Here is an 18,260-nt window from a genome sequence, read left to right as displayed (position 1 = left end):
ACATGTAGCACCTGGAAACCTGACCGGAACATACACTTGGTAATACACTTTACATGAATTTTAATTTAAATAACATGGAACACTTTTCTATTGACAAGAGCAATTTCACAAATGGAGCGCTCTTTATTTTTAATCTCCCTGCACACTTGGCAATGCTATATATATATATATATATATTACATGGACGCAGTAGCGTCCATGTAGTTATGTTTAAGTTGGTGTTTCCATAGGAAGAGCACTTTTTGGGTGGCTCATAACTTCGCTCCCTCTGGGCGAATCCTCACCAAAAAAAAGTATATGGCCCAGTCTGAATTTTTTTGCAAAGTTTGGAGAGGTTTGGTCCAGGGGGGGCAAAGTTATAGGGGGGGTCCCAAAACTTTTGTTTTTTCCTATAGACATAATGGGAAAAAACTTTGCGCACAGCTACAGCCCGAACCGCTGGACGGATTTACACCAAATTTGCGGCAGGAGTGGCGGCTCGGTCCCGAAAGCGTGCTTTTGCATATTTGGTGTAAATCTGTCCAGTAGTTTTGTTAAAAATGACCAAAATGTAAGGCAAAAAAATTAGTGATATCTGTGTTCGTACCGCGGACGGACTTCCCTGTTTGCTCCGCGGACAGCACCCCGATTGGCCCATGGGCTTGCGTCATGACCACGGACATGCGACGTGTTCGCTGATTGGACGGCATGGGGCGTAGAGCGCGTCAGATTTTCTGTGGTGCCCGCCATCTTGTATTCGCCGTCGACCGCGGACAGCGCGGTGAAACTTGGATTAAAAATTGTATTTAGTGGAGTGTGTTGGTGTGTAAGAATATTTGGGGAGGGTGGGGGAGTATGAGATAGGTTCAATGTTTTGTTTTTTTATGTGCTACACGCTTTTGTTGTGTTCGATTTGTCCGCAGAGACATTTTGTAAATAAACTAAATGGTGGGGTGTTCAGAGGACAGAGTATGTGTCCTTTTTGTTCGCAAGGAAGGTAAAATTGAGCTAAAAACACTTGCGGTGTATTTAAATGTTCGTAAATACACAAACTGGGGGTGTCCTGAGGACGCTGTCCGTATTGTAATCTGTCAAGTTGAATGTGTTCTAAGAACACTTGCGGTGTCCCGAAATGGTTGCAATTACATAAAATGGGGGTGTTCTGAGAATGTTGTTTGTATTGTTCGTTGTCAGGTTGAAAGTGTTCTACGAACCCTCCTTTTGTCCGCTGATTGTACAATTTCCTATGGGCCTCACCTGACTTTTTGTCCACTAAAGAAAAGATAAATCAGGCTGGTGTGCGCCGACATTATGTGATAATCCTATGACTGGCGCTATTGACCTGGCTGACCTGCTTTTGCGGCACTAAATCATATCTCCCGCCCCTAAGCCTGACATTATGAAAGTATTCATATTCCCCGCCTCTCTCCGTGACGTTACAGGGTGCGTCATCAAACGCGCCCAGTCGTCTCCAGTCCTACGCGACTTTACACAGAACCCGGAAGACAACACACATTATGTCACAACACAGCGTGCCACAATTCAGAATATGAAACTGTGATTTAAAAGCAAACAGCAAGATTGTAAATTTTGTAAAGTACATTTATTTGACATCAAATGTTTAGAGAATATTCAGCGATTTGCGTTTGTCTTTGTTGTCGATCCGCAAAAGTTCATGTTGAGCCACGCGATGTTCCTTTGCGGTACAGAGGGTGTTAGATCAGCTTAAAACCCAGTGTGCCACAATTCGGAATATGAAACTGTGGTTTAAAAGTAAACAGCAGGATTGTACATTTGGTAAAGTACATTTATTTCACATGAAATGTTTAGTGAATATTCAGCGATTTGCAATTGTCTCTGCTGTCGATCAGCAAAAGTTTATTTTGAGCCACGCTCTGTTCCTTTGCGGTAGATAGGCTGTTGGTTTATGATAAAAGCAGTAAATGGTCGCACTGATAATCAGAAGATTGCTCCAACAACGAGGCATTAGTCCACCATAATGGTTGGCATGTTGCTTCTAGCCGCTAGTACTGCATTAGGGCATATTGGTCCTTGGCGATTGTCCCATAAAATGGTGAGGGTCATGAAGTTGCTTACATGGAGCTGCACCTGGCAGTTGAAAAATCCATCTGCTGGAGTCTGAAAATCGTGACATTGGCAAAATGGGGCAACATACCTGTTTTAAAAAACATAAATTAGTCTCACCAGCCGATCTTTATTAAAAATATTCATTTTATTTATTAGGGCGTGAAACAATTTGCTAGCGAAGATAGTGCAACGGAGTATGTTAATAATAAAATAATAATATTTTCGCATTTATATAGCGCTAAGAAATGTCAGGTATCTCAGCGCTGCTTATTATTACCCACGGTGTGTGGTGCTCATTTATCGACCACGGAAGGATGAAAGGCTGAGTTTTGCCGTGCCGGGATTTGAACCTGTGTTAGCAAGCTGTGCACGGATGTCAAAGCGAGCGCTCTACTCGTTGTGCCACTTGACCGGCTACAGTGCAGTGGCACAGCGAGTAGAGCACTTGACCGGCTACAGACCGGTTAAATTATTTCTATTAACCCATCCTGTGTCGTCTGCCTTTTTCAGAGCCCTCTAAACGACAGGGGATCAATTCGGCAGTGATAGTGCGTGGTGGAAAACAATATGCCACATTGAACGAACAAGTACAACTTGACTGGGCTTTAATGTCACGCTATTGTTATTTTATTCCGGTATAAAATAATCTAAAGGGTTACTTACATTATAATTGCATTTTCCATTGTCCAAGTGTAGTGCAGTCCCAAAATACAACTCTGCGTGTGCCAACGATCTTTCTCAAAGTGATATAATATACAAAAGTGGTTTCGTTTCAGAAATTTTATCTTTATCGTGTCTTACGTTTTTGCTGCAATTCTTCAAAAGAAGTCTTTCAGCACAATCTCTGTCTGTCAAGGTAAAAAAAAACAGAACCTTATACTGGGAGTCGTGGGCCTCTCCGGGCCGCGAGAAAAAAATGGAAGCAGCTGACCTTCACTGTGAACGAGCATAAATGCTTACTTTGCAACATTCTGTGTAAAGCCATCTGTGAGAACTTGCTGTTTACACTACATCTTTGTATATTGTTTGCGTGCTAATAAAAAAAGTTTGTTTAAGGGACATTATGGTTCCAAGTAAAGCCGAAAAACCCCTGAAATTCGCCAGTCATGGTAAACTAAGCAACCATAACTCGCGCCACCACCGTGCACTGTTAAGACTAACACCCAGGACATCAAAAATGACATCGCAAATGTCATTGATGACATCACGGTGACATCACATGTGCATTTACTTTTCATGAAATTTGTGTACTAGGGATTTTTATTATAATGTTGCGAAAAAAGTGTCAAGGATCATTGCAATAAATATCATACCGTAATTAGTGCTTTGAACGATGCATTGATATAAATAGCATTGTATTATGGGGTTCTATCTAGTATACTGAGCTACTAATGGAGAAACATAGCATTGTGTGCAGCGTACAAGATGAAAGTATAATATTTGTAATGTTAATATGTTGAATAATGAAATGATAATTGTCCTGAAATGTTCGAAAATAAACAAAATGGACGTGTTCTGAGGACGTTCTTCGTATTGTGTGACTGCCTAGCTGTATGCAATGAGGGAATGGCACAGAGAGTAAAGTGGAAATGGTAGAAGGGGTGTCGAAGAGTTACGCGGTCCGCGGACACCGCTACTGTCCGTGGACAGGCCGTGCTACATCTGGGTTTTTCCAGCAAATCCAACATGGAAAGAAGACTGTACGGATTAGCCAATCAGATGTCGAGGTTGTGGATTTGTGTTGAAAGAGACTGTGTGTGGTGAAGATGGCAGAAGTAGAGAAAGTCAGGGTGTTGGTGCTTGGAGATATGTTTGTGCATGGTTTACAACAGTACGCTCGATGCAGGCATGTTGAAAAGAACTTTGATGTGAAAGGAGTGGAGGTGGTGTGGAGCACTGTGCCTTATTGCAATGTACAGGAAATTGTACAAGTTTGTGAGGATATGCCCACGATGAACAGTCCGCATGTGGTAGTTTTGCACTATGGTGCTTTCCATTTGGGCAACGTCAGTGCCCCTACTTTGTTGGCTGATTTGGAACGCTTGGTTAAAGCCATAATGAAGATCCTTCCAAATGCGAAAGTAATTTTTTCTGGATTACTACCTAGGGCAATTTGGGACAATAGTTCAGTTTTTTGTCCTCAGCAAAACATTGCTAGGTGTGTCATCAACCGAGGCATGTGTGCCTTCATGCTTAGAGCTGGTATGTTCTTCTGTAATAATGAGAATATTGATGCCAGTAATACTGTTAATTTTAAAGAAGATGGCATCTCTTTATCTTTTACGGGAAATGCCTTTCTATTTTGGAATGTAAGGGTTGCTTTGGAGAATGTTATGTGAAGATTTTAGGAGTAAAGTAAGAAAAAAAACAAGAACAAAAATACAAAATAACAGGTGTCTGTCAAGCATCTGTAAAAAAAACAAAAAAACGACTCTTTTCAGAGCCAACTTCAAAGGGGAAATGGGGCACACTATTTAAATTTACATTCACCACGCTCAGATTCTCAATATGTCCGCGAACATGGGTTCAGTATGTTCTATGTTACATGTATATGAAGTCAGGGATATTATGGTTAAGTTGTGCTACTAAAAACCTATGACATTCAGTGAAATAACTTTGTTAAAGGGACATTATGGTTAAGTTGCGCTACGAAAAACCTATGAAATTCAGTGAAAAAACTTTGTTAAAGGGACGTTATGGTTAAGTTGCGCTACTAAAAACCTATGAAATTCAGTGAAAAAACGTTGTTAAAGGAACGTTATGGTTAAGTTGCGCTACTAAAAACTTATGAAATTCAGTGAAAAAAACTTTGTTAAAGGGACGTTATGGTTCAAAGTAAAACCGAAAAACCCCTGAAATTCGGCAGTTATGGTAAGATAAGCAACTATAACTCGCGCCACCGTGCACTGCTAACACTAACACCCAGGACATCAAAGATGACATCACAAATGTCATTGATTACATCACTGATGACATCTCATGTGCATTTACTTTTCATAAAAACTCTGTACAAGGGATTCTTATAATGCTGACCAAAAACTGTCAAGGATCATTGGGATAAATATCATGAGCTAATTAGTGCATTAAGCAATGCATTGATATAAATAGTATTCTATTATGAAGTTCTATCCAGTATACTAAGCTACTCATGCAGAAACATAGGCAGTGTGTGCAGCATACATGATGAAGGTGCCATATTCATAATCTTGCCATGTTGAATAGTGAAATGATAACTGCTTTCTTATTAGAGTTTTGCGTACTGTGAAACATGTTATAAGTAGATAATAAAACCCACTTAATACATAATTACATTATTACAGACAAAACACAGAGACAACAACACATACAAATATGAGTATGTACAGGGACAGTGAAGTAAACAAAAAAGCAGAAGTAGTAGCATAAAGAGTTCATAACCTAACTGATTGTCTTTATGCAGAGAAACTATTTCTCTGTTTCAAAGCTGCTACTTACCATATGTATGTGTATCACATGATGTGACTGCACCCAAAGGAAAGGAGAGTGAGTATAATGTATACAAATATGAGCATATACAGGGAAGGTAGAGTAATAAAAATAAAACTATGAGAAAGTGCTGATAACCCTAATGATTATCTTCAGGCACAGAAAGGATTGCTCTCTTTCAAGCCTGTGTCTTCTGCTATGTATATGTTTAATATGATTTGACTTGACCCTAAGACTACAAATATAGTACCTTTTCAATGTTTTCTTCCTGACTGTTACTGAAGAAATCTATGTGGCTTAGATATGTCAGTAAAGGAAAAAAAGGGAAAGCCAGCCATGTGATGTCATCAGTGATGTCATCAATGACATTTGTGATGTCATCTTCGATGTCCTGGGTGTTAGTGTTAGCAGTGCACGGTGGCGCGAGTTATGGTTGCTTATCTTACCGTAACTGCCGAATTTCAGGGGTTTTTCGGTTTTACTTTGAACCATAACGTCCCTTTATCAAAGTTTTTTCACTGATATATATATATATATATATATATATATATATTGGCAATGCTATATATATATATGTGAACCCTTTTTCCTCCACCACTATGCACCAAGGATTATCTCTTCTATTAGGGGTCACTTTCCCACCCTGTGCACATATGTGCTTTTAAATCAGTGACTTCACTCTTTTGAAGTTGGCAAGACACTTTTCTTCCCCAGTCCAAACCCAGATATTAAGTTTACTATGGAAACCCCTTTGCTTTAAGTCAGTGTCTGGGGAATAGGAAGCAGTTGGGAATTTCGTTTCTATGCACCCCTCCCTTTTAGGAATTTTGAGGTTGGCAAAAAGAAATAGGAGTAACCAATTACCTTAACAGACTATATTTCTATCCACACTGGAAGCAATGCTGATTTCGAATTTCAACAAAATCACCCCATGTCAATTGGCTATAAGGGAATTTATTATTATTATTTAGCAAAACTATTGAGGATGTACTTGGTCTGTCCACCAAATCAATAAGGGAAGATATTAAATCGAAGAGATCCCTGAAAGACTTGCTTTGGTTGGACAGGTTACTTACATAGAATATCTCTGGGTTTTGTGCTCAGGAAAAGACACCACCTCCTGGATCATCTTATGGGGAAAGTACAGGGATCTGGTTAGGTGACCTCTCCAGGTTCAGTCACAGATACCTCCAGAATCCATCCCTTTATTTACCTCTTCAGATTGCCTCCAGATTGAAGACTTTCTCCGGGCCTAATCCACCACCCAGGCAATCTTGGCTCTCCGGCAATTTGTCCCGCAGTTCCTACTCAGATGATTTCAGACCACTCTCTCTTTTCCCATTGTGTGTCTCCTTATAAATCTTTAACCACTCCTCAAATTATCTGAATTATCCGGTGCCATCTTATTAGCTCTTGATCCGGATTGGATGTCTACTGTCCACCCCTTTTCTTAGTCCCTTTTAGTTACTGGGCTCCTTTCTTGGGAGTTTATGACTCAACCACTTTGAAATTGCATTTTAGACCACTTCAGTTATGACCTTAAAAACTACAACATGACAAACAAATGCAATTTACAAATAAGAGTCACAAAATATATGTTTCCAAAATGGTCCAATCATGCCAATGTGCCTCATTTCGGCACGCTGTTGCAGATCCAAATTACAGATTTTTGTTATTTATTCAACAAATATGACAGTTATCAACACAAGATTTTCTATACAGCTATCTAATTCAACAAGCTATCATCTCCCAAAATCTCTGCTTTGTGATATTTTCTGTGAAGCTATCATCACATTTCAGCTTATGACTTTGGTTCCCAAGGGTGACTTTCTATCAAAGTTGTCACAACAGATAAGCCTTTACCTAAGCCTTTAAATATGATGTGAGCCATTCTTGTGTGAATTATGGCTCCCTAGATAATGGCCAAAGTATAATCTCCCATACACTACTATGTAAATATTATTGACATGCATATTTTCCCCTTCAATATCGGATATACTTTTGCTCCCAAGATCTGTGTGCAGGCCTGGCCTCTGGCCTTTGATGACCCAGGCCTGACATAAAAGAATTTAACATTTCTTTATTCCCAGGGATAATGCCCACCTATTCCCTTATCCTTGAGAGAAGAGAGGATAGCTCCACTTCCTGTCATCATGTGGTGGTCTCCTGTTGTATGTTATCTGTCAGTCAGCCTAGCGAGGAATCACACATTTTGTTGGATTTTGGGGAATAATTGAGAGTTCACATCCATTAGCTGAGTCATTGTTTTCAAAGTGTGGGTTAAATTGTTTTCAAAATGTGGGTTAAATCACCCCGCATAAGAGCCATCTTCCTGGCTCTGCCACATCTTCAAAGACATTCCCAGAGTCTGATAAGGTTACGGGGAGGTGAGCAGTTCTTTGCTTCGAATCTCATGAGAAAATTTCTATTTGGGCTAAACACAGCTTTTCTTCATGCATAAAAAACTTGTACTTTTAAATGTTACAATTTCTTTACTGCAGGCCTATTTTTAATGTAATTGCATCAAGCCATCAATGGCCAACTTCACATTATAGTATACATTTCAATGGTTCAGGAAAGAGTTTCCTCTGTAAACCGGTCCCTTCAACTCAAACTGTATCTTACAGCACGCCTTCAAATACATGTTCCTTCTCGCTCTCTCAGACACCAAAACTGTCTTGAACTTGTTAAACCCAGATTCAGGTTGGTGAAGGCCGAGAGGTGCAGTTTCAGTGTGCAGGGCCCTAATTTGTGGAACCGGCTATCTCAATCTCTGAGAGCTGTTGAGACAACAGTTAAATAAAAAAAAAGAGCTAAAGACGTTTCTCTTTAATCTGCCACCTGATGAGGATTTTCCTTCTACCATTATGAGTTGCCCCTTGTTGCCCAAGAGATTTTGTCCCTGGATTTTCTTTCTTGCAATGATAGATATGATATGATATGATATGATATGATATGGCATTTGTAACGTGCCTATACACAAGTGTTTCAAGGCGCGACGAGGCAGGGAGGGGGGACAAAGGGAAGACAGACAACGATCTTACTAGGCCAGGTGACATTCAGATCGCGCAAGTGCATGGGCAGTGGGGAAGGGAAAGTGCAAGGGGAAAGGGAGAGGGGAAAGTGCAGCACAGGGGTAGTAGAATAACAAGATAAATAATAAGGGCCAGCTGGTGGCAAGTGCAAGGTAAGTGCAGACAAGTGCTGGGAAGGGGGGGCTGTAGGGATACTGAGACAGTCCCACAGTGCAGGGGATGCCAGGGAGGCAGTGCAAGGGGATAGTGGCTGGGCCAGGGACCGAGATCGGTGAGAGTGGCCCAGTTGCAGATTCAGTGCAATTTCAGTCAGGAATTTAGCAGGGGAGAGGGGGAGAGAAAGCAGAAGCAAAGAGGAAGGTTTTGAGGTGCTTCCGGAACCGGAGATGGTTCTCCTCAAGTTTCAGGGAGGCAGGAAGGCTGTTCCAGAGGGAGGCCCCTGCCGCGGAGGGAGATCTACCCCCAACTCGTTGCTTGGAGAAGCGGCTGAACCTGAGGGAGTTGGGGCGGATGAGCGAAGAGCTCGAGAAGGAAGATATTTAGGAAGAGACAATTGAAGATATTTCGGCCCCAGGCCCCAGAAGGCCTTGTGGACAATGCAGAGGGTTTTGAACTTAATCCTCGCAGCCACTGGGAGCAAGTGCAGCAATTTCAGTCCTGGAGAGATACGGTCGCTGGGCATGAGGCCAAGGACAAGTCTCGCAGTCCTGTTCTGGATGAGTTGCAGAGGGCGCAGAGTAGAGGCAGGCAGATTTAGATAGAGGCTGTTACAGTAGTCCAGCTTAGAGAGAACCAGGGCTCTGGAGACAGTGAGCTTCTGGGGGAAGGAGAGGAAAGGAAGAATACCTCTGAGGAGGTGCAGCTGGTAGTGTGACTTCTTAGAGACATCAGATATGTGAGGAGAGAAGGAGAGTGTGGAGTCGAAGATGACCCTGAGGTTTTTTGCCTTGCAGGTAGGAGCAGAAAGAGGGCCAAGAGAGACCGGCCAGAGAGCTGCAGGGAAGGAGGGAGTGGGTGTACCGATGAGTAGAATCTCAGTCTTACTGGCATTAAGGCAGAGGTCATTGGCGGCACACCATCCCTGGATACCAGACAGTCAGAGATGAGGGAAGGGAAGGAGGAGGCCAAGGGTAGCCTGAAAATGAGCTGGGTATCATCTGCGTAGCACTGAAAGTTGGGGCAGAGAGCGGCGATGCGATGGGCAAGGAGTGCCAGATAATTGTTGAACAGCCAGGGAGAGAGGTTAGATCCCTGGGGGACACCACAGGTAGAGAAAAGGATGTCAGAGAGGAAGGACCCCAGTTGGACCTGGGAGGGTCGATTGAAGAGGAAAGAGGTCAACCACGCCAGAGCCTGACCAGTGATAGCCAGGTTATCACGGGGATGGTTGAGCAGGATGACATGGTTGACCGTATCAAAGGCAGAAGAGAGATCGAGCAGAATGAGAACACAAAGAGTGTTAGAGTCAAGGTTGGAGAGCAGGACTTCAAGGATGTTCAATGCTTTTATTGACATTTGTTTTGGTCGTCTGTCATGTGGTCTTATGTGTGCGCGCTCTGAGGCCCATGGGCATGTGGCGCTATGTTATAAGAACTTTTAATAAATAAATAAATGTAGTCATTTCTATGGTAGCTCTCTGTGTTAGCAAAGCTGCACTTTAGGCATCGTCATACGTAATGGAAAGTAGTTTCAGGCCTTTGGCCCAGTCACTCGAATCAAAGCCCATTTAATGTTTGTATTTCTCGTTTCTGAAAACAGCATTTTTTAATTTTTTCATTTATTTATTTGCATTTTTAAAGCGCTCACACAGCCCGCAGGCATCAAGGCGCTGTTACAGGAACATATTTCTCTTAGTTGTGCATTTATAACGCACTTAATACCCGGAGGTTTCTAAGCGCGGACCCAGGATTCGAACCTGTGTTGCTTTGTGTCGTCTTGTTTCCAAGGCGAGCACGTTGCCACTGATATCCTCCTGGGATATGTTTGGCACTTGCGAGTAAAAAGCTGCCTTTTTGTCTGTCAGCCAACAGTGTGCCTTTGAATTATCTTGAGCAGTGCAGTTTCATATTTAAAATGTTCCTTGTTCCAAGCTACAGAATGCACTCATGTCCATGGCCTCTCTATTTTAGCAACTGAACCAGAGTTTTCATGGTTGCAGTGGTTATAAACTGATGCCCTTTTCATGCCAGTCTACAGTGTGCTTTCCAATGTAACCCTACAATTCACATCCAGGATGCAAACTAAGGACCTGCTGCTTGCACTCGTATTGTTGCAGCGGGTGCCTAAACGAACTGAGCAACCTTGTAAATTCTATTCAATGTACCTATTCTGTGCATTTATTTACTTGGAAATAGGTGAAAAAGAAGGGTTGATATATAAGAAATGTAAATCTGATGGGGAAAGTGGTGTACAATCAAAAAGTAATGTAATGCAATGTAGAAAGAAATCACCTCCACTCCTCCCGCCCGCCCGCACTTTCAGGTTCTATATTACAAAAGAGATATCCACATACACCTTTTTACCCCACACCTGCACGACCATTTAACCCTCGTCCTGGCACTCCACTGCTTCCCATGGCACCAGCAAGGTTTGTTTTGCTCTGGACAGCATTTTTCCAGTTAGTGTTGCCTGCCCGAGTCATCTTTTATTCTGGAGGGTCTCGAGGAGACCCCACGTCCAGGCTGTACCTTCAAACTCAGAGCCCAATCACACAAAAAATCATATGCACACAGAAATGTGGTCACAGAAATAATAAGCCTCATAAGCAAAGAAAGGCACTACAAGGAGGCCGACAGGCAAAGCCGCCGGGAGAGGGCCAAGGGAAAAGGCCTTCCCCCCCTATCTGCAGCTCCGCTGCGCGGGAGTCTGCAGTCATGTGCAAATACCATACTATGGAGAAGTGCGCCAGCGTCCCCTGTCCGCCACCATTGAGGACCACGTGTCTTGCTGGGAGAGTAGGCCATGTGATGGCTGCTCCAGTGACCTAGGCAACCAGCATCAAAAGGCTGGAGCCTTGGAAATCACCCGCAAAAATCACTGCCGCGGCCCAGGCCCGCAATTGGTCTCCCTGCCTGCCAGCCCCTCCCCTCCTGCCTTAAATGGAGAGGGAGGAGGCCGACAGGCGAAGCCGCTGGGAGAAGGCCAAGGGAAAAGGCCTTCCCCCTCTCTGCAGCTCTCCGCTGCTCGACAGCGCTCAGGACAGCAAGCTGTCCCTCACAAGGTAAGGCCACAAGCCGCTGCAAGAGTGTAACGGATCCTAATATGTTTTCTCAAGTAGGAAGATATGATGCTTACACCCCGCGCCCCGCCGCTGTATCAGAAACGCACGACTGCGGTCGCACACCCTTCCCTCCCGGTCCCTCTCCTACCCTCTCCTACTTCTCGAGCGCCAGTGACCGCAACCTGACGGTCAGACTCAGATGTCCCCCTAACGCACTCCACTCCCACAAGTATCAACATCGATCTGCGGCCGCAATAGCTGTCTCCCCTAATCTCAGCTCTTCATCAACTCCGCCCTGTATTTCATCCGCCGTACCGTTGAACTCACTTGTACAAGCACATCCAATGCACCCTCCGACACCCAGAAGATCCAAGACACTGATACTGCTACAGGATACCCCCAGTAATAACACTGACATTCACACCATCTGCATTAAAGGTGCAGGATTACCCACCTGGGAGAATCAAGGCCGGCCTCCAACTAAGAGCACTGGGTTATCTTTGCATACCATGCCTGCAGCACGCATGTCCGCCCAAGCATTTGAAGCATGGTCTCTGCCCACACCTGTGACCTTGTATGTGCCACAGCACTCTAATCCCACTATTTATTGCCCCATGTCTACAATACCTATGCAATCTGTTGTGCCCATGCCATCACCTGCCGCCTATGTTGATAATGCCTTGTACTCTATGCCTGCGCCATTTGTTGTGCCCATGCCATCACCTGCCGCCTATGTTGATAATGCCTTGTACTCTATGCCTGCGCCATCTGTTGTGCCCATGCCATCACGTGCCGCCTATGTTGATAGTGCCTTGTACTCTATACCTGCGCCATCTGTTGTGCCCATGCCATCACCTGCCGCCTGTGCTGATAATGCCTTGTACTCTATGCCTGCGCCATTTCCCGCGTCAGCCCTGTTACCTGCCTCCACACCCCAACTGACCGCCACTCTTAGCTGTGCTTTGGTCAACGCAGGCTCAGTACCTGCCCATGCCGTTGATATCCATGACCTCATCAGCAGGGATAATCTCGACCTCTTAATAATTACAGAAACCTTGCTTAATGAAAGCTCGGCCCGGCACTATCTCTCGCCATTCCTCATGATTTTCAGAAAAGACCGTACTCAATTAGGGAAGTTGAAGGGCAACTTGTCACAATTGTGACTACTTCCCACTCAAAATCAACCTTTCCCACAACTGCACCATTGCTATGCATATTGTATATCAACCTCCGGGTCCTATCGCCAAATTCCAATAAACCCTCATCCTCTCCATGTCTGACAACATTAAAAAGATGTCCCAAGTCATGCTCTTGGCCGATCTGAATCTAGGCCTTAACGACCCTAAGGATTCCCACGCCAAAACCCTCAAGAAAGCCCTATCCACCCTGGGCTTCTCGCAAACACTTGCTAAACCTACCTACGTCAAAGGACACACATTGGACTGGATTAGTCATCATAACTGCTCTATCCAAATCACTGCCAATATTCCAATCCCATGGTCTAACCACCATTATATTCAATTCAGCCTTGCTACTAAAAAGGGCCCCCCAGTCCCACTATCCCATGTCCAGCAGCCTTCGCGAGAAGCTCAAGTCAATTAACGGCTGAAAACATTGCACTGTATCTACTAGTGCCCGCCCTAACCATAGCCAACACCTTTCAACACATCGTTACCCAAGCAGTTGACGCTATCGCCCCACTCGCCCTTAAGAAAGCCAAAAAAGTCAAACACTCTAACGCTTGGTTTTCTAAGGAGCTGCTTGACCAATGCTCAGAGAAAAGGCTTTCTCTCTCTGCCTGGAAAGCCAACCCTTCTGAAGATACCAGAAGTGCCTTTAAAGCCATCTCCAAAGCCTACAAAGCCAATATCACCCAGGCCAAAGCCACATCATTCAACTCGAGGATTAATGATGCCAAATCAGGGTCCAAAGAAATCTTCACCATCTTCAGAGAGCTGGAAAAACCATCCACTCTCCCACCTATTCTCCTCAAGGATGACAGCTGGTGTAACAGCATTCTGTCTGCCATGTTAGACAGGCTCAATACTCTGCAAACTAAAATCCGGGACCATCAAAAAGCTCTTAACCTACTCATAGGTAACCTGCACAGTAAAACGCCCAAGGTCACCAAGTTAAAGTCCTCCCCACCTTTTGCCTTTAAAGATATGACCGAATTGGAGGTTATCGCCCTGCTCAAGTCCATCAAATCTTCTAACTGCAAGCGGGATTCTTGCCAAGCCCAACTCTTCAAAGATTCGGCACACATCCTCGCACCCTTCCTAACCACCTTCATTAACTCATCCTTCCAGGCAGGCCACGTTCCAACTGGACTTAAGGGAACCTGGGTACGCCCGCTCCTTAAAAAACCGTCCCTGACCCAACAGTGCCAGGGAACTATAGGCACATCACCACCGTCCCATTCCTACTGAAAATCTTGGACAAAGCAGCTGACCTGCAATTCCAAAAATTCCTGGAAGATACCCGTCTCCTCAGCCTGCGGCAGTCTGGCTTCTGCCCATGACATGGCACCGTAACAGCTCTCCTAGACTTAAAAAATCAAATGGACGATCTCAGAGACACTGGCAAACCTGCGCTCCTGGATTTATCTGCAGCCTTTGACTTGGTGGATCATGACACTCTCTGTCGCCATCTCGCGACTGCGGCCAACTTCTCCCCTAAAGCATGTGAAAGGATCACATCCTTTCTCCAAGAGAGGGCCATGAAAGTCTTCTCCGATTCAGCCTGTGCCACCCTGAGCCACATCAAATGTGGAGTTCCACAGGGATACTGTATCGCTCCCACGCTATACAACCTCTTCACAAGGCCATTGTTCAGCATCCTTGACTCCCTGTGCATCTCATATACAACTATGCGGATGACACACAGGTGCTTATCCCACTCACTGGTGACTATGAAGCAGATATGAGCACTCTCACCACCATCTACTCCACTATCCGATCTTGGATGGCGGACAATTGGCTATGCCTCAATAGTGAGAAAACTGAACTTCTGCTTATGGGTTCGCCCACTACCCTGGTCAACCTCGATCAGCAGTACATTTCCTTCACCATTGATAATATTCCCATCAAGGTTTCCAATAATGTCAAGACACTTGGAGTTTACCTAGACTCGGATCTGACCATGGATAGACAGGTTAATGCCAGTTTTTCCTCGTCGGCCTATTACTCCAAAGTTCTCAACGCAGCCAGACCCTTCCTATCCCGCCAGAATTGCCTCACCATTGCCAGGGCAATAATTGGATCAAGGCTTGATTATTGTAAGGCCCTCCTCGTAGGGACCTCTTGCAAAAACTTGGCCAAACTCCAATTGGTTCAGAACAATGCCCTTAGGGCGGCCACTGGAACTTCATGGAAAGACCACATTTCCGAAGTGAGAAGGCAGCCTCACTGGCACCCTGTCATGAGAGAATTGTTTTCAAAACCCTCTCCCTCACACATAAATGCCTCCATGATCTTGCACCCCCTGTACCTTGTTCAAAGAATTACTAAGCACACCTCCACAAGACCTCTGAGGAAGGGTTACTCCAACATGATTCTCACTCCCAAGACACGAAAAGTCCGCACTGGGTCTCCAGTTTTCCTACAATGGCCGCCTCCCACTGGATTGCCCTCCCCACTCACCTAAGAATGATCGAGTGCCACCAAGCATTCCGCAAAGCAATCAAAACCAAGCTTTTTGTCTGAAAGTATACTGTCAATGATCTCTATGTAATAATGACCTCAATTTAAAAATGCATTTTGTCTGTAACTCTGATCTCACCTTTTGTCAATGTAGTTTGTACTTGTAACCAGGAGACCCCCTGGGTCTCCTGTCAACCAATGAATCAAAATTTCCTACAAAATTAATGTCAAAGCGCCTCGATGCCTCTGGGCTGTAAGTGCGCTATACAAATGGAAATAAATAAAATAAATAAATAAACTTGGGCAGAGTTGAAAGTAGGCCTCTGCCATCTCTTTACTATGAACATTACAAGGTCATATCAATAGGAGGGAACATCCCCCCTCACCTTTAGGCACTTGCTACCAAGATGGTGGCTTCGTAATTGGATGCCCGGTGCCTTATTAGGGCATATCCCTGTTCATTCTGGGGCAAATGCCCTTCCCTTCAATGGTTAGCATCCTTCCCGCCACACGGCCCAAGATGATGATGCCATCCCCCCGGGTCACCACGTTATGCGTTGGTTGCTGCAGGGACAGGTCTGGATGCCAGAAAGGGTGAAGATCCCCCCCTCCACACATTAGAAAGTCAAACTAAAAGGGGGGAACCCTTAGAAGAGCGCACCCTTTTCACCTGTCACCAATATAGTGGTCATCTAAGAAACACGCCAGGGCCTATCCCATTTCTTGGGGGAACCACATTCCTGCCTGTGCCCGGCATCCACTGAACCTACCTCTGCTTCAGTTTCCATTATTTGTATTCAGATCCATCAAGGGGTCCATCTATGATATAGTAGGAGCTTAACGACCTATCTCGTCTCTGTTCTGCATAACCGGCATATCCTGGTATGTGGCAAAATAAGAGCTCCCAGCAGGGATGGCGCCTGGGCCTTTTAACCTTTTAAAATTAAAGAGGCCTTGTGCTTCAGTGGGGCCCCCAGCAACTGCCCCCCTATTGCCAGTGGTCAGTCTAATAACATGGTAATATATTCCTGTATATCTTACTTTCATTCTGGAGCTAACTGTGTGCGCTTTGCAGCACTCGCCCTACAAGCTGCGTTTGCTGGAACCCGTCCACCCGTCACTTCTATTGGGGAAAACAGAAGTGTTATCAACTCGTTGCCTTTCAACACTGGTTGTCCCATGTCAGCCACTTCCTTACAAAGAAGGATTCATGGCTATTCAGCAGGCATTTCGTGTTTCAGCTCCCTGCTGCTCGCTGTCTCGTTTTATTTGGCGGCTATTAACCTTATCTTTATCTGCATTATAATGTATGCCCCCCACAAGTGCCTCAGACTGCTTTCCACTCTACGCAAGGGTGGGGCCCCCCACACATCTTAAGCCGGGCCTCGTTCCCAGACACCGGATAGTATCATTGGTTGCCCTCTTGCTAACGGGTGGCTCTGAATGCCTTCATGGTAGATGGTTAAATTACAGTCTCTGTAATGGCTTGCCAGGTGAAGAACAATGGTGTGGAGGGTTGCCCAGAGCAATGCCAGTGGTTAAGATTAATTCTAAACCTTCCAGCCATCACCTCTTTGTTCTTGCTATGTCACCTCGAGTGGGACGGGTATGCCCAGACATGAGTCCTGTGCCCGCTGGGCCTAGAGACCCAAGCTACTCCTCACTGATGAGGCCCAACAAGGCCGAAACATGTTTGGGGATGCGTGTGGTCTCGTGCAGAAGGGATGTGACCTAGCAGTTCGGGCTGGACTGCCCCTTTTGGGATGGTACCAAGTCTGATTTGCATATGGTCTTTCCCCTTCTGTAATGGCTTGTCAGGCGAAGAACGGTGGTCTGGAGGGTTGCCCAGAGCAATGCCAGTGGCTAAGATTAATTCTAAACCTTCCAGCCATCACCTCTTTGTTTTTGCTAAATTAGAGGCAACCAACACTGCAGAAGTGAGTGCCACCGTCCGCAGAGCAAAGCATGTTCACATCTCTCTCTCATTGGAATTCATTTTATTTGCATAATCCATGCATTCCCAACATTATTATATAACATCATAATATACATATCAGCTTCTTGCTACCAAACTTTGGAACTCTATGCCTTTTCATTTTCGCTTCTGTCTGTCTCCCCCTCGGTTTAAACATTGGCTAAAGATTGCGTTGTTAAAAACTTAATTTCCTGATTCTGGCTTTCTCTCGGGTCCTTGATCCTTACCTACTGATTGTATCTTCATTTCGATGTACAGTTCCTTTTCCTCTTAAGCGCTTTGGATAAAAGTTCTATGAAAGCCCCATTAATAAATAAATGCACAAAGGAAGATTATTGCAACCCTCCAGTGTGTGCAGTAAGGCAGGGCACTTCCGCTAACACTTACCCCCTCACCGTCTCTCCCTGGTTGTAGAGCGTGCCACTTTCTCGCCATGTTGCCCTTACTTCGTGTGCACTGCTCTCCTTCTCACGCCTCTCCAGTGCCACTCTCGCATCGCCTCCCGCCCTCCCTCCCTTTTCCAAACTCGGCCCGGCCACTCCTGGGCAGGAAGAGCAGGAATGCCGGCTCCCGCATGACAGGCAGCGGGAGGAGCCTCCAGGACGCCAGGCAGCCGCCCCTCCCGATTCATAGCCCTCACAGGCTGCACTCAGACCTCACATTCACTCACCGCCGCTCGGTCCCGGCGGCTGGAAGCTTCCTGCCGGTTCTGCTGACTTTTCCCCCACAGGTAAGGGGCTCTGAGCGGGAGGGGGCGAGCGGCGGGCGCTGGAAAGGACAGGTGGGGGCGCTGGACACGGCGGGGTGCTGAACAGGACAGGTATGGGGCGCTGGACAGGTCAGGCGCGTTGGAGAGA

General features: G+C 45.2%; 1 protein-coding gene and 1 long non-coding RNA gene across 3 annotated transcripts in view; one reads left to right on the top strand and one right to left on the bottom strand.

Annotated features, from left to right (window-relative positions):
• Positions 1–1,560: 1,560 nt before the first annotated feature.
• Positions 1,561–17,899, bottom strand: LOC138521140 (uncharacterized). The gene is made up of 2 exons (XR_011282951.1): positions 17,791–17,899; positions 1,561–2,155 (listed from the first exon to the last, which is right to left on the bottom strand). It is a non-coding gene; the product is annotated as an uncharacterized lncRNA (long non-coding RNA).
• The window catches only part of LOC138521139 (putative uncharacterized protein DDB_G0271982), a 38,229-nt gene continuing 37,867 nt past the window's right edge, over positions 17,899–18,260 (top strand). Inside the window, exon 1 of one of the 2 annotated variants that reach the window (XM_069633712.1) lies at positions 17,899–18,133. In XM_069633712.1, the coding sequence (XP_069489813.1) occupies positions 17,978–18,133 (156 nt within the window). In that variant the 5' untranslated portion in view covers positions 17,899–17,977. The remainder of the gene's footprint in view (positions 18,134–18,260) is intronic. The other variant, XM_069633713.1, reaches the window with a different exon arrangement.

Source organism: Ambystoma mexicanum, chromosome 13, assembly GCF_040938575.1.
Source record: "Ambystoma mexicanum isolate Mex_15411 chromosome 13, UKY_AmexF1_1, whole genome shotgun sequence".
Lineage (NCBI taxonomy): Eukaryota > Metazoa > Chordata > Amphibia > Caudata > Ambystomatidae > Ambystoma > Ambystoma mexicanum.
This window is presented reverse-complemented; position numbering and strand designations above follow the sequence as displayed.